This window comes from Eptesicus fuscus, chromosome 19 (genome assembly GCF_027574615.1).
Source record: "Eptesicus fuscus isolate TK198812 chromosome 19, DD_ASM_mEF_20220401, whole genome shotgun sequence".
NCBI lineage: Eukaryota > Metazoa > Chordata > Mammalia > Chiroptera > Vespertilionidae > Eptesicus > Eptesicus fuscus.
This window is the reverse complement of record NC_072491.1, coordinates 38,339,266-38,355,500: the sequence shown is the minus strand read 5'-3', so window position 1 is coordinate 38,355,500 and position 16,235 is coordinate 38,339,266. Positions and strand designations below refer to the sequence as shown.

Genomic DNA, 16,235 nt, shown 5'->3' with positions numbered 1-16,235 from the left:
TAGTCGCCTTGAGGAGGCTCAACATTTTTGAAGTTCTCAGACTCTTAAAGAAATCACCTTCAGGGGCAAAGTCAAATTCCTTAGTCCATGACTTCGGGCTCTTTAAAAGAGATCACTGCTGAAGTCCTCATATATTCATGTGACAGAATCAAAATCCAAACTGCTTAACACAGAAATACAGCAGCAGAGGAAAATTCCAGGGAGCCAGATAGTGAAGCATTTCATGGGGGCAAAACAAGTGAAGAAAACTATGCAAAAGCAAAGTGAAGTTTTTAATATAGCAGTGAGCACATGTGTGAAGAGTTTGGGCCAAAGTAACATAATACATTTTATGCTCCATTTGCCCTTTAGAACATATATTCAAATTTCAGCACAAACTCTAGAGAGAGGTTTACAAAATTATGTACTGAAAGGTAGGCAGTGCAAAATGGTAATAATGCCGGTCGCTTAGAGGCCTGACAAGATCACCCATTCGCATGAGAGAGATTTCACACCAAACATTTCCAGCTTCCGAACAGAAGTAAATTAGCCTCTTGCGGCTGGTGCATGGAAATCATGCTAGAGCTACAAAACAATTCTGAGGTTTCAGTCACAATAATACTTAGAGCTTCCATAAGAAGGATTAGAAGAGCTCAAATTAAAATATAATGAATAGGTCTAAGCTTCTCCACTAAACACTTGAAAATTAAGACTTGCTAGAAGACCGGGAAGGCCTGGCGTTATCCCTTCCTTCAACAGCACTCCACCTCACCCTGTTCTGTTTCAAAGGGATCCCTGTGTACAAAAGGCATGAGGGAATGCAGAGAGTGGGAGGGTCAAGTTGTTTATTGTGAATGTCTCTTCAAGAAACTGGATACCATCTAAAAAGAGTGCAACGAACGAGGCCATTTTAATAATAACTGGGATCTTCATTTCATGCGTCCGATACCTTGAACTGGTGTTGGCTAATTGTGTGGATAGCTAGAGGTCAGGTAAGTTTTTTAATAAGGGGCTTAGAAGATTTGAATTTCTCTTTGCTTACTGGATGTAACTTACCCTGGAAGGCAGCAAGTGGCCTGAGTTTTTGAATCAGAAAATTCATTTGGATTCCACCTCTACCACTCACCAGCTGCCCGTTGGTAAAATGGCAATGACAATGCCTACCTCACTTGGCAGATGTGAGGATTAAATTGAGCTAATGCATAGAAAATCCCGTGGACTGAGCCTTACATAAAAACATGCTCAATAAATGTTAGTTATTTTTCTCTCTCCTACGATTTTGGTCTAAGATGCAATGACTTTGGTCTAAGTAGGCAGAAAATCAGTTGCTCTCATTGCGACATAGCTTTTCTTTGAGCTAGTAGAGATTTCAATCACAAGTGCTTAAAATAGTTTGTGTTCATATATTTTCACTTTCCTTAAAAACCGGTCTGTGTTAATTCATCACCCGGTATTTCTTTAGTTCTTATTGGTAACAGTTGGTGTTATACGTAGCCCTGAAATCTATACTAATATTTTTATTAATGAAGATTCATTCTAATGAAATATTTGAGGTTGGAAATTTTGTGAGCAGAGATAGAAACAATAAACAAACAGAATATGGTTTCCCTCGTCACTCCCCAACCTTGGTCATAGAGTCTGACCTCCTCTCTGAATTAGATGATGTCTGACTTTAGTAGGAGGTCTTCATCTTGTCTCTTGGGGCTCAGCATCTGCCCATGAACTTGACTAAGTGGCTTTTCAACCCTCTCTTGATGACCAGTTAAGAAGAGTCCCAGGGAGGGTGCCTTATCCTCAGATGGAATGAGTCTCTGATCTTTCTAATGGGGCTACCATCTCGTGTATCTGGTAACCTGAATGGGTTTTGGCTAAGTGGGTGGATATCTAGAACTCTCTCTGAGAGCACCATCTCCTTTAACTGGAGGAAGCCCAAGCAGTGATGAGGAGGCCCAGCTTGGATGAGGTAGACAATTCTCAGTCAGGGGAAGGTGTAACTGTGAGCAATACATGACTGTTATGAAAAAATGATTTATATGTAAATGCGCATTATATGTTAAAAATATTTTAACAGAAATAGAGAATTATGCGTGGTGGTGCATATGCCTGCGGTGAAGAAAGCTGTGTACTCACCTGTCCCGGTTGTTCACAAGCTGTCTGGTACCTGGCCTGCTGACACAGTTCTTTGACCCTCTCGTACTTGGGCAAGTGATTTGACTGCTGGATATTCTTGTTGGATTCTTCTTTCTTACGCAGAAATTTCCTTTGACAGAAATGGAAAAGCTGCTTAAGTAAGAAGTGATTTGCGTTACCTTACCTACCACCTGCCTGTTCTCTTTTTCTTCCCTGTCACATGACTCCACATTCCTCAAACAGCAAGAAATAGATGATAAGGCTCTGACCACAGGTGTTCAACATTTGATGAGTCCCTCGTGATGAGCTGGGTACTATGAAGACGTGAGGTCAGGGTAGGAGGAATCATTTCTCCTCAAAGCTTTGGACCTATATTTTAGCTTCACAGACTCAAAATTCTTTTTGTTGAAAAGCAATTATAGAAATGCCTTCTCTCAATGTGTGTATGGAGAAAAACAAAGCCATTGAGCGTTATGAATCTAAAGGGGAAATCCAGCAGCAACTATGGAAATAACCACAATCTCCAATGTTTATATATTTAAAACTAAGAACGGCACATCAGGAAAAGAAGTAGAAAGGTGCCAGATAGAACTTGGGAAGGAAGGTTAAGAAAGTCCACTGACCGGTCCGATTAGGAACTAAGGCTGAGAAAACAACAGTAAAATCCACAGCCATGTAACGGCTAATGAGAATTTATTCTTTGCAGTTCTGATGCAACAATCATTACTCTTCTGGCCAGCGAAGAATGACTAGCAAACCATTCAATTTTGTTACCAGACTTATGAAATCTGTATGCTTAAACCCAAAATAAGGGCGGAAAGTACCCAGCAGGGAGCGCTTCCCACTAGGACTGGTTCCCAGAAGCACCCGAGCAACCAATAATTACCCTCTTTCCACGAGGAATGTATCGCGCCAAATTTTGGCCTTTTTGTTTGTTCGAAACCTGCAAGCAAAATAATAATATTTACAGTTGGCAGCTGGACGTCTTTCCAAACGGGGCTGTGCTAACAGTTTGTTTAAAGGAACACCTCTCACTTCCCGCAGACCATGACTGCGCCTCCATCACACGCTACATACAAACACCCGGGGGATTCTCAGCGCGGCGCCCTCCACGTGGGGAGGGAAAGCTATTTGGCTTCTACCTCCGTCAGCTGCTGGCTGGCTCTGGGAGCCAGTGTGCTTGGGGCTGGCTGTGGGAAAGAAAATGGACACACCTGTTACCTGGCTTTTCCAGGTCCAGAAGTTTGAGGACAGACTTGCCGTCCACGTCGGGAGGTGGGTCGAGTCCAGCGATGTCCAGGATCGTAGGGGCCAGGTCAATGTTTAGGACGATCTGCGGGACGCTGCAACGGCACAGATGGTTATGCCGCAGAGCCCGCCGCAGTGGAGGGTGGCACGTGGGGCTGCTTTCTCCACACCATGGCTCACTGGCCTCCAGTGCCTCTCCCCTCCACCTGGTCTCCGAGGGAGGGGAGCTGCATTTGGCCACAGCCGGGTGGCCAGCAGTGACGGCATGGAGCAAGATTAATTGACTGTCTCAGGGGTCACTGGAGAGATGCCCAGATCCCTGAGCTCTGGCCACACTGTCACACAAATCGAGGCCCGATAATGGTTTTTGTAAGGCTGTATACTTTCTTTTAAAACCTGATAATAGCCTGGCCCAGCTGGGGTGGCTCAGAGGTTGAGGGTAGACCTATGAACCAGGAGGTCACAGTTCGATTCCCAGTCAGGACATGTGTCTGGGTTGTGGGCTCGATCCCCAGCAGGAGGCAGCCAATCAATGATTCTGTCTCATCATTGATGTTTCTATCTCTCTCTCCCTCTCCCTTCCTCTCTGAAATCAATTAAAAAAAAAATATATATATTTAAAACCTGATAGACTGTAACTTCTCTGTTAAACCAGGGCTTTAAAATCGACTTCTATATTGCAGGGAATGCAATATACAGATCATGTATTATTGAAATCTACACTTGAAATGTGTAAAATCTTATTAACCAATGGCACCCCAATAAAGTAATAAAAAATAAATTTAAAAAATCAAATTCTAAGGAAAGATACAAGGTTTTTACAGATGAATCCAATCCACATCACCTAGATTTTCAAACATAAAGCCTTCTAATTCTAGATTCAACAATTTCTAATGGCCTTAAGAGACATAATAATATTTTTCCTAGAAACCCCTCTTTCTGCCATCGCCTTCTCCCGGGAGAGTCAGATATCTGGGTCTGGGCCCCGGTGCTGCTACTTCCGGCACCCGGGACTCTGAGAGGGAGGCGCTGTTGCTGTGTGTGGGTTTCTTCGTTAAATCAGGGGTCTAGGCTCGATGCTCTTTAAGGGACCTTGCAGCTTTTGAATTCTACTTGCATTCTTTTCTTCCACTTCTCATACTTGTTTCATGCACACGTTCTCATTTTATACAAAACATTCTATTGTGATTGGCAGGGCACATGAACTCCTATTATGATGAGAAAAGAGAGATGCAGTGGCTTGTCTAAGGTGACAGGAATGGGACTCCAGTCCTTTAGGCCTTCTTCTTTTTTTTTTTTTTTAAATCATGCTTTAAAATATTTAATTTTAAAAAGTTCTTTAGTAATAATTTAAAAAACAAACAAAAAACTAAGGAGATGGATGACCCGCGTTAAAAGAGTGTATCTCTGATTCAAACAAAGTAAGGATGATGTTCCTAATGGTCGTATCATGTATCTGTGTACACAGGCCCACGTGACATGGATTCTGGTCAATTTCAGAGAATTAATCATCGGCCCACTTATTTCTCCTCTTTAAATTGTATACTTTAGTTAAATTAACATGTGGCGAGGCAAGGGAGGTGTAGGATTTCGTCTCCTAAATTACCAACCTTACATGCAATCTCTTCTGTTTTGGATGAAAGGAAACCAGACACTGAAATTAGTAATCGAATTATCTCAGACGTACATGAGCTACGACAGCTGAACGTTCCAAGCAGAGGAATACGTACATTGATCCGGGTTCTACACTTGGCCCACGAATAAAGAAAGGCACTCGGATATCGAAGTCGTATGGCATGGACTTCCCCTTGACCAGTCCGAACTGCCCAATGTGGTAGCCGTGGTCGGCGGTGTAAATGATGTACGTGTTCTCCAGCTCCCCCGTCTCCACCAGCATGTGATACAGCTGCAACACAGCCCAGCGACAAGTCAGAAGCAGTTGTGATGGCCCAAGACGGCAACAGCGTGGCAACGACTCCCCCAAATCTTTCCACCGTTATTTTTAAAAGGCTAAGTGTTGCTTTAGTAGGACCGACAAATGCAAATAAATGTTAACTACATTTTCTTGCTGCTTACAATCTTGGAGGAAAAAAGTCCAATAATACAGTTGAAAAAAGTAACATTTTTTTTAATCTGGCTCACGCTCCTTAAATGTTTTTGTTCACCTGTTTGCAAGGAAAAAAAACCACACAAAACACTCACAAAGCAACCTCCACCACCAAACTTATAGGCTTTACTTTGAAAAATTCATTGTTAAAGCAAATTTTAATATCATCCGACTTACAGCTATTTATCAAGGGTTAAAAACAGGCTGTTTCTGAGCCCGATCCAGGTAGATTTAGCCTTTCGGCAGGTCTTCCTTGGCTTACGTTGTTTCAAAATTAGTGAAATTTCAAATAAAATTTTTTTTGAATTTCTGGATCCACACTCTCCATGGCAAAAATTAGCTGGAGCTGAGTAGTTGCTCCTTGCTTTAGATGGAGCTTAATTTCAAGATGATCACAATCCTCACCATTCCCTATTGTCTTCTACTGGACCTGCTTTAGTTATTTACATTATTCGCTTAATTCCTGAAAGTATTTGTGGGTGTTGCCTGAATTTATAAGGATTTGATTTTTATTTCCTCTTCGCTATTGGCTCCATAAGAACCAAGCCTAGAGAGGTAATAGAAGGGAGCAGAAGATAAGGGAGGGCTGACACGTTTTCTCTTTCACTTCTCCTGGAAAAAAACCCAACCAAACAAAAATAACAAAACAGGTGGGACAAGAATGGGAAGTTGGACAAAATCCTGTAAGTGAGGCGGCTCAGGTGCTTACCCTTTCCACAGAGTCGTCCACCGACATCAAAGTCTGAAGCCTCTTGCGATGGAGGACGTTTGTAAACTCCATGTGGATGGGCAGCATGGGTCCCGTGTACTGCATGATCCAGTGTTTGTCCATATTTGGCGCATAGTTATAACTGGGAGTTCTGAAAATACCCAGAAAGGAGTCTTACTATCTGTTTTTTAGCCTCTGAGAGAAATATCTCAAGTTAAAGATTGTGAAATTATCATTTGGGAAAGATAACCGAGACTCTGCTACATGATTTCCCTCTCCCATGTGTCTTCTCTCTGTGAGTTTAGGAAGATCTGAAGAATTCACCACCCCAAATAGCACACATCCTCTGAAAGTATATGGATTCAACTTTATAAAAGCAAGACTGGCAGCTAAAAATCTAATTAGTGCAAGTTCATTTGGGTTCACTGTGGAAACACATCAAGATGATTGTGGTAACATTACAAATCTGCAGATAAAACTCGGTAATGTAGAAGGGAATGTAATGTTCCCATGGTGATGTTAACTCGTAAAATTTTATTGCTAATTAGGCTATTAAATATGGTCACAAATATGTGGAATGATGAATCATAATTTCAACACATTTTTTTCCTATTGAATTTACTAGGGTGTTTTGTAGATAATTAATTATATGGGGTGGGCAAAAGTAGACTTACAGTTGTTTGTCTGGAAATAATACAATAATTAATAATAATACAAGAATAAGCTCTGTTTCACATACACACAACTGTTAACCTACTTTTACCCACCCTTGTATAATCTAGCCTCTACGAGTTTTTCTCATTCCTAACCTTGTATATATAGCTACCCTGAACATAATTGGATTTACTGGAATTATAACCAAGCCTATTCTGCAATATACATGCTTACCAATAAAACTGTTACTTTATAGACAAATCAATAGCGATGCAAGGCATAATTTTTGTTAACTACAGGGCAGGTCAGTGCAAGCCTATATTTAATCTATTACAGAGATCCCAGTGGTATCCCATACTAGTACTTTCCACTGAAAACCCACAAAAGAAGTCACCTTTTCTTTGAAGTTTTATCCAACTCCTTCAACCAGGAGACGCTCACCTCATCTTCCCAAAGGACACATCTATGCTACAGCAATCCTCACACTATTATTTGTGTATATTTGACCTCTCCATCACACTCTAATGTACTTGAACCTTCTCCTTAGATTTTATTAAGCATGTAGAAGCAGTAATATTAAAACTTGGTATGCATCCGGTATTGTGCTGTTTTATGTACCTTAGCTCCTTTAATTAGGTTTATCATTCCCATTTTACAGCTGAGAAAACTGAGGCTTAGCAAAATGGAATAATTTCTTCAGATTAACGAAGTTAGCAGCTGAAGAACTAGCATTCAATTCCAAAGCCCACTTCCTCTAACAAAATGAAAGAAAAGTGAAGCGAGGGCCACTTCCTACCTCCAAGATTGCTTTTCATACGCCCCACAACTTTACACATAGTCAGTCTCAAGAACAAGCAACAGCCTATGTTGACTGAAAAATTTGGTTACCACCTCTGTCTGTTCTGGGAGTACCCTATCAGTGAAAGACTGTGGGTCATAATGACTGAAGGTGTCGCCGTGGCATTATTTATACTATACAAGCCCAGAGAAACCACCATCACTGTGAGCCCATGGTTATGCCCTGGGGCATTTCCATGCACACCGAGCTCTACAAATGCCACCAGTTATTGTACATTTTCTTCTGCCAGGGGATTTGCAGAACATCTGTTTTGGCACCCAACAACTCCAAAGCCAGTACAACACGGAGCACAGAAGACACTGTACAGCTTATGCTCATCTCTCTCTTTTTTTATTTTATTTAATATTTTTATTGATTTCAGAGAGGAAAGGAGAGGGAGAGATAGAAACACCAATGATGAGAGAGAATCATTGATCAGCTGCCTCCTGCACGCCCCCTACTGGGGATCAAGCCTGCAACCTGGGCATGTGCCCTTGAAAGGAATCGAACCTGGGACCCTTCAGTCTGTAGACCGATGCTCTACCCATTGAGCCAAACCAGCTAGGGCTCATCTATCTCCCTTTTAAAGAGACACATTTGTAGAGTGCAAGAAGCTGGTGTGGCTCAATTTGCTCACCTGTAAATGGGGATAATAGCACCTCTCTTAAAAAGCTTTTTTTAGGAACAACTTGATCTGTCTGCCTGTATCTACAAATCTACACCCTATCTCTATCTATCTATCTAATCTATCTAATCTATCTATCTATCTATCTATCTATCTATCTATCTATCTATCTATCTCTATCACTTAAAGTGCCTAGAACAGAGAAAGCACATGAGTTTCCTACATGAGCCAATAAACAAATACATTTTATATAAGTAAGTGGGTGGAAAAAAATCCCGTAGCATTAACCAACCAACCAACAAACAAACAAAATAAGCACTTCAGATGTCACCTGCTATTCTTTTTAAGAGAAACTTTCGATATAAACTTTCTTCTTCTTTACCAAGTAAATGACTCATGATCCAAATGGTCCCGTTTTTTGGCCTGAAAGGCTACCTAGTATCTGAAAGGGAACCACTGGCCCAATCGGACTCCTATCTCAGGAGCCTGCCCAGTAGGAAAGGACACCCGCTTGGAGTTTCTTATTCTTCACGCAGCATGCCGAGTGACAAACAGGATTAGATTAAGTGGCTGAGGAGGGGCGAGGGGGCTTCTAAATCCCATTGGAAAGGGATTCTCACCCGTGGGGGTAGGTTGAGGTCAGAGACGCGTAGCAAGCTGGCTGTGAAAGGCCCCTCACCGTTTACTGATACGCACCCTGAGAAAGAACACGGCTCTGAGAGATTACACGGGGTTTCCTCATAATACCTAAACATCCTCCTCTGCCTGCCTTTGATGTTGGTCCGCCTTAATTTTAAAATAAATCTAGTTGACTCTTTAAAAACCGCAAAACCTCAACACAAATAAAAATTACAATAGGGAACTGCAACGCGGGCTCACAGCGGGCAAATTATATCTTCCCCCGGTTACCTTGATGTGCTTGGCAAGGCTCCACCTCACTCGGAGGAGCAGCAAATTACAAGCCTCAAATTGGACGCCCGGATTTACAGAATGACATATGTTAAACCTGGCTTATATTAAAAGGGAGAGTTCAGGTCAGTTGTCAAAGCTGTACTCCCTGCCTTTTTTTTTGCTTCATTTCTGGATGTGGGAGATGACCCCCAGCTCTGGGGCTGAAATCCCAGGTGGGATCTCAGCAGGGGGCAGGGAGGGGGTGTGTGCATTTGCCTTTTAAAAGAAGACAGACTGCCACTGCTTCCCACAACACAGCAGCTGTTCAGGGACCTGCAGGTGGAAGGTCAGGGGTCACCGAAATTGACAATGTTGTTGAAAAGTGATCTTTTGCCAAAGGCCTGTGGTTGCCTCCTGCTGGGGTCTGCCAAATTCCTGGAAGATGCAGCCTTCTGTCCCCCCTGATAATTAAGGACTGCTTCCCTAGCTAGGCATTGACTTACAATTATCCAAACCCGCTGGAGCGGTCAGCTGGAACACAAGCCGGCGAAAGAAGCAGGGAATTGTTTTAAGGAAAAGTGGAAAACCACATACTCGATTGTTCCGGAATGTTTTGCAATCAGACCCGAATTCTCATCCCTGCTCCGTTACTTATTAGTGTGTGATCGCGGGCAACGTTTTTTTTCTCTAAGCCTCTGTTTCCCTCACCTGCATAATGGGTATAACAACTTCAAAGAGTTCTTGTGAGGGTTAAAGGGATTTCAGTGACCGAAGGAACAAATCCTGGGACCACATCAGAGCCACACTTACGGGTGCCTGGGAAAGAGCTCATTGTCTAGCTCAGTGGTCAGCAAATTCATTAGTCAACAGAGCCAAATATCAACAGTTACAACGATTGAAATTTCTTTTGAGAGCCAAAAACCGACTTCTGCGCACGGGCCACGAAGTTTCAATCGCACTGTACGTGCGTGCCCGCACGTGGTATTTTGTGGAAGAGCCACACTCAAGGGGCCAAAGAGCCGCATGTGGCTCGTGAGCCGCGGTTTGCCGACCTCAGGTCTAGCTCATTTGATTGTTGTGGCAGCCCTGAGGGGCAGGCAGGGCATCTTAGTCCCCTTTTACAGACGGGAAAGTGAAGGGGACAAAAGAACGTGCAGGGGCCGGTGCTCCTTCACAAAGGCCACGGTCCCCGAGAAGCACCTCGAAGTCCCAGTCATCGAAAGGAGTCCTGAAACCCTTCCCCTTCATCCTGATTTAAAACATTAGCAGCGCCTGCTTCCCATTCAGATCCCTCCCACCAGACGCTGAGCATCTGCTTTTGTTGCAAAAACGGAATAACGCCTGACCCCGTGCTCGCGGCACCCCGGATGCCTCAGCGGGAAGGTAGGGAACGCTGGCTACCTGCTTTAAAATGGAGAGGACAAAGAACCAACTTGTCGTTTTTGAGTTTCTGATGCTTTCCTAAAAAAAAACAAAAAAACCCCCACAAAATTCCGTGTGAGTTATAGTCCCATGTGCCTGGGTTGGTGAGACTTTCTGTTGTCTCTTCAGGTGCGAGTTTTGCCCCGAACGGGGCGCTCCAGACCTTAGACTCCAGAAAACATACCCAGAGCCCTCAGTAGACTATTCCAGTACCTGACAGTGTTAACTTTCCCCGGGGAGTTTGCCTGCACCTTGTTTTTCTCTAGTCACTACTCGTTGGACATTATTGCTCAGCCCGTTAGAGCACAGATCCTGTATCCCACCGCATCGGTCCGTTCAGCCTTCCACATCAATGCCAATTCTCTTCGGCCTTTGATTCTCTTTCCAGTATTGCTTATCGATGGAACAGGAATAAGAATTCTGAAAATCAATACGGTCCCCTTTCTTTTTGATGGGTGGGTATGTTAGGAGAATAATTCTTCCGAGCAAGGAAACAGTTTCAAGAAATGCATGTGCTGTCGATTAAATCCACACTTGGGGAAATGCAAGGAACTTAGCAGTTCATTCTTACCACTGGTGGCCTTTGTTGTCACCAGTGAAAATAGAGATGTTTCTAGTGTGTTACAGTTGGACATGTGTTTTCTTCATTTGTTATTTAGTCTCAGCCAACAACAAAATCCCCCAGTGGTCTAAGTCTTAAAGGGTATTGGTAGCGGGACCGTCATTCCCTGAGAAATAAAATAGGTCTCAGTTCCCAGAATAAGCCAGTTACACATATTGAAGACACACACACTCAAGGCATTAAATTGGAAATTCTATACTTAATCTCCCAGGCCACACGAGCTCAGCTTTCACTAAAATTGAACTTACTTAATTGACTTTGCGGAGATATTCCCCACAAGAGTTCAAATGTCTTTACTTAGGCAAAATGGAACACATGCAGAACAATACCAAGTGATCTTGATTATAGCTACATTGCCAAACTAATTTAAAGAGTTTTCTAACAACGTTGCCGATGCCAATTAGAATTTTGCCGATGCACACAACAGGAACCGCTTCTAATATTAATTGTGACTTTGATGGGTACTGAGCAAGCTGGTGGGAACATCACCTGGGTCCAAGAGAATCGAGTCTTGACTCCACTTTTGACCCTATCTACTTATGTGACCTGGGCAAAGCCATTTTGGGGTCTTTTTATAAAAAAAATTTTTTTTAAGTCTTGGTTTTTTTAATCTAAAAATTTATGGAATTATGCTATTTTTAGGTGTCCTTTTTAAATTCATAAAACCGATTATTTAACTATTTTTATATTATTTTTTAAAAAACGTTTTAATGTCAGCTAGTCGGAGGGGTTAACACATTTATTTATTTGCTAACCAATGCACACCGGGCACTGGAAGGTATAGATGAGACACTTGGTTCTGTTTTCAGAACGGAGCTGCCTAGCATCACTCCATTTACATGGTCTTTGGTGTGAATGCTGCCCCCTGGAGGTGTGCACTTGGACTTCAGGGAACGGGATGAGCAGAAAAGATGGAGGGAACAAGGTGGGCCACTAGTTCGGCCCAAATCAGAAATTTTTATAGAGAATTCAAAATTCTCTCATCTTCGAAAGAATTTCCTTTTACGTATTTGTGGAAGAAATAAAGTTAAGAATGTGCAACTTCTTTTTAAGGCAAGACATTTTTTTCCAACTTTACATCATAAAGGTGTTTCAAAAACTTTGGAGGCTTACACAGAGATAGTTTCCCATTTAACACACGGTGTTCAGCCGAAAGCTCCACTTTCAGAACGAGTCTCGCACCTTAGTGGACATGGGCTGTTCTGTGGAGATGGTAGATTTCGCCCGAACCTGTGCGTTCACACACACAACAATGTTTTAAGTTGATAGGCACATCGATGGCAGGAAGGTGATAAGGGAGATGGGAAAGTGGAGTCTCCCTGTCACAGGAGCATATCCTGACATCACTGAGGCCAGGGGCCAGAAGCTATGTCAAAGCCAGAGTGAGGTACAGCCCTCCTCGGAGGACACTGGCCAGGTAACTTACTGAAAAGTACAACAGGGTCTCAGCCACAGTGAGGGGCTTTGCGATGGGGGTGGCTCTGTGTGCTGTTATGACAATGGCACCCTCAGATGTCTCGGAGGCCGGGAGCGGCTGGGCTGCTGTCTGCTTAAACAGTGCCTGTCCCTCTGGCCGGGCCTCCGCTCTCATTCTTAGTTGGGGGCATAACAACCTCTAGCCTCCGTTTGCAAAGCCAACAAGCCAGTGTTGGCCTGGCGTCACCCTTTGTTGGGACCGGCAAGCACCGTGCAAACATGATACACTGGCTCGGGGCTGAGCGGGTCACAGAGCCATAACCCAAAGCCGGCTGAAAGGCGCCTCAATAATGCCTGACCACCAAGGAAGGCGACCTGAAGGCAAGCATCTGCATTATATGGGTCCCGCCGTGGGTCAGTCTGCAGCTTCTTGCTCTGTTGTTCCTGGGCCTACCAAAGCTTTCTGCAGCGGACGTCACTGCTGCCGTCCCCTCGCTCCAATGTGTGGCTAATGCGCTAAGGACACCGGCCATTCAGGAGCTCCGTGCACCCCAAATGGCAGCTTGTCCTCCATTTGTCTCGCTCCCTTTGTCTGCGGACAGAACTGTGAACCGTGCCGTCACTCACAGTAACAAGACATGCACACTGACTCTCCAGCCCCTTCCCCCAGCGGCAACCCAGAGGGCTTTGCAACCAGGACGCCAGCAACCCAAGGCCCTAAGGCCTGTGGGGACGAGGGACACCAAACCTCACAGGTTAGCAGCAGGTACAAGCTCCGTCACTCAACCAACCACATGAATTTTCATTTTCTGCGGCTAAGGCTGAGCTCCAAACTGGCGCTTGCACCTGGAAGAGAGGACACAGCCCATCTCGGTGCTTAGCCTGTGTTCTCAGAATGGCCAGGTGCGGGAGGCGCACCCCAATGTGAGTCTTAGCGTGTCGAGAGATTTGCCACGTCACAATGGGCAAGTATCAATCTGTCATTTCTCTAGCTGCTTCCCCTAAACATTAAGTTGAACCAAATAAGATTGCACTTTTCGTAGGTCAAAGATAAGACAAGAAAGAGCGGTGTTTATCTGCATGCATACAAGTCCTCTGGTTGTATGCATGGATATAAGCATAACCAATGAACACAGACACTAGGAGGGTGAGGGCATGTGCTGTGGGGTGCGAGTGACTGGGGAGAGGTCAATGGGGGGAAAAGGAGACTATGTAATACTTGAATCAATAAAGAATAAAAAGAAAAAGAGCCAAAACCGGTTTGGCTCAGTGGATAGAGCTTCAGCCTGCGGACTGAGGGGTCCCGGGTTCGATTCCGGTCAAGGGCACGTACCTTGGTTGCGGGCACATCCCCAGTGGGGGGTGTGCAGGAGGCAGCTGATCGATGTTTCTCTCTCAATGATGTTTCTGACTCTCTATCTCTCTCCCTTCCTCTCTGTAAAAAAATCAATAAAATATATTTTAAACAAAATTTAAAAAAAGAAAAAGAAAGAGCAGTTTTATATGGTTCATCTTAATAGAAAGAATCGACAAGAATTAACATCAATGAAGTGTCTTCTATGTCCCAGGCCCTATCTGGGGACTTTAGCTATGCTGCTTCTCTTGATTTTCATGCATGACATCATGTCAAGGTGCTAATATTATCCCCATTTTGCAGATGAGACCATGGAACTCCTGAGAGGTTAAAGAAATTGCCCCTGCCCTGGCTGGTGTGGCTCAGTTGGTTGAGTGACATCCGTGCACTAAAGGGTTGCCAGTTTGATTCCTGGTCAGGGAACATGCCTGGGTTTCGGGCTCGATCCCTAGTGCGGGGGGCGGGGAGGGGGGCATTAGGAGGCAGCTAATGGATGATGGATGTTACACTCTCATATTGATGTTTCTCTCTCTCCATCACTCTGCCTTCCTCTCTCTCAAAAAATCAATTAAAAAAAATTTTTTTAAAAAGAAATTGCTCCCAGACTTAGTGAGGACAGCTGAGATGGGAACCCACTCTTGCGTGCCTTTAAGATCTGAACACTCTTCCCTCAGCCATGTGTAGATTTCACTTTATGAACTCACTAATCAGGCTTACAGGTGGTTCATTTAAACTAAAGAATAACTGACACTATTTCCATGTAAAAATGACCGAGTCAGATATTATGCTACTACCCTACTAAGTAACCCCCAGTGACTGTCTGCTTACAGTTATTACAAATTCACTCGTCCTCAACATTCTGCTCATTCCCTTTCCAGCTTTATCTCCCCCCACCTTGCTTTCCTTGCATCCCATTCTCCACTTCCTAAGTCACCTCTGAGATCACCTCACTTACGTGGTGACCGCTTGTTTGAGCCCCATTCTCTTTCTGAAATCATCAACCCACTCTGTAGAACTGGCTGCAGGAATTTTATCCATCCTTTGAGGCTCACTTTGAATGCCTCCTGGCCCATGCATTTTTCCTGGTCCCCCAAAAGATGTGAACACATCCTCCTCCAAATTTCCATAGTCCCCTCTGAGGTCTTACCACTTCTGGTCCCACTGGTGATGTGGCTAACTGGACAGCTGCCCAGAGCAGGGATCTGGGGCAAACTTATTCCGTAAAGGACCAGATAGTAAGTACTATTTTAGGCACTCCAGGCCACCCAGTACCTGCCACAACTACTCAGCTCTGCTGTTGTATTGTGAAAGCAGCCATAGACAGAACCTAAATAAATGGATGTGGCTGTGCTTCAATAAAACTTTATTAATACAAACTATTGGCAAGCTGGATTCGGTCCCCGTGGGCCAATCCCTGTTTGAGCTTATTGGTTCTCCAATGTCAACAACTGCATCTTCCTCATGTCTATCTGCTGTGCAGCAGAGTGTCCCAAGTGGCACTCATACATATCGGTGGAACTAAATAGAGTTTCTAGGTGCTGGAATCAGAGATGCCTTTTTAGCTATCATCGGGGCCCTGAGAACTCTGCAGACTTCTCCCTCCATGCGATTGCTGTCTGTGCTTGACACTGAGCTGCCAGACAGACCTGTTCACCTGTGGCCGACTTTCCTGTAGGTTCGGCCTGGAGCTTCAAAGGCAGGGACCCTAGGGAGCCACAAAACCCTTTGCCAACCCCTTCTCAAATCTGAGAAAACACCGGTAAAGTTTATAGGTGTACAAAGTCACCTTAGGCTGACTAATGCTAACGCAACAAAGGAAGCCATCACATACGATGATTTCTGACTCGGAAGGAAAGGGAAAGTGGGTCCCAGCGCAGGAAGAACCTCGCAAAGTCCGTTCTCCTTCCCTGGACCAGCTGGGTCCTAACTTTATAATGGAGAGGCGCTCGCCACTCGTGGGCTTCACTCCTGCATTTGGCACCACGGTTACACGTAGGGAAAATCTTCAGAGGTTTGCATGTCCATCCACAGGGTCAGTTCCAAAACACAGTGCTCCCCAGGGGCTGGGGCACCCCTCTTTTAAAAAAATAAATTTTTATTGATTTCAGAGAGGAAGGGAGAGAGAAACATCAATGATGAGAGAGAATCACTGATGGGCTGCCTCCTACACGCCCCTCCCTCCACCCCCCAATCACTGGGGATTGAGCCTGCAACCTGGGCATGTGCCCTGACCATGAATT

At 44.2% G+C, this 16,235-nt stretch overlaps 1 protein-coding gene across 5 annotated transcripts in view; it reads right to left on the bottom strand.

Moving 5' to 3' along the window:
• The window catches only part of SULF1 (sulfatase 1), a 172,061-nt gene that overhangs the window by 49,248 nt on the left and 106,578 nt on the right, over positions 1–16,235 (bottom strand). For all 5 annotated transcript variants that reach the window (XM_028158760.2, XM_054708265.1, XM_054708264.1 and 2 more), the window contains 5 exons: positions 6,174–6,324; positions 5,088–5,263; positions 3,324–3,452; positions 2,996–3,052; positions 2,110–2,239 (listed from right to left, as the gene is read on the bottom strand). In XM_028158760.2, the coding sequence (XP_028014561.2) occupies positions 2,110–2,239; positions 2,996–3,052; positions 3,324–3,452; positions 5,088–5,263; positions 6,174–6,324 (643 nt within the window). The remainder of the gene's footprint in view (positions 1–2,109; positions 2,240–2,995; positions 3,053–3,323; positions 3,453–5,087; positions 5,264–6,173; positions 6,325–16,235) is intronic.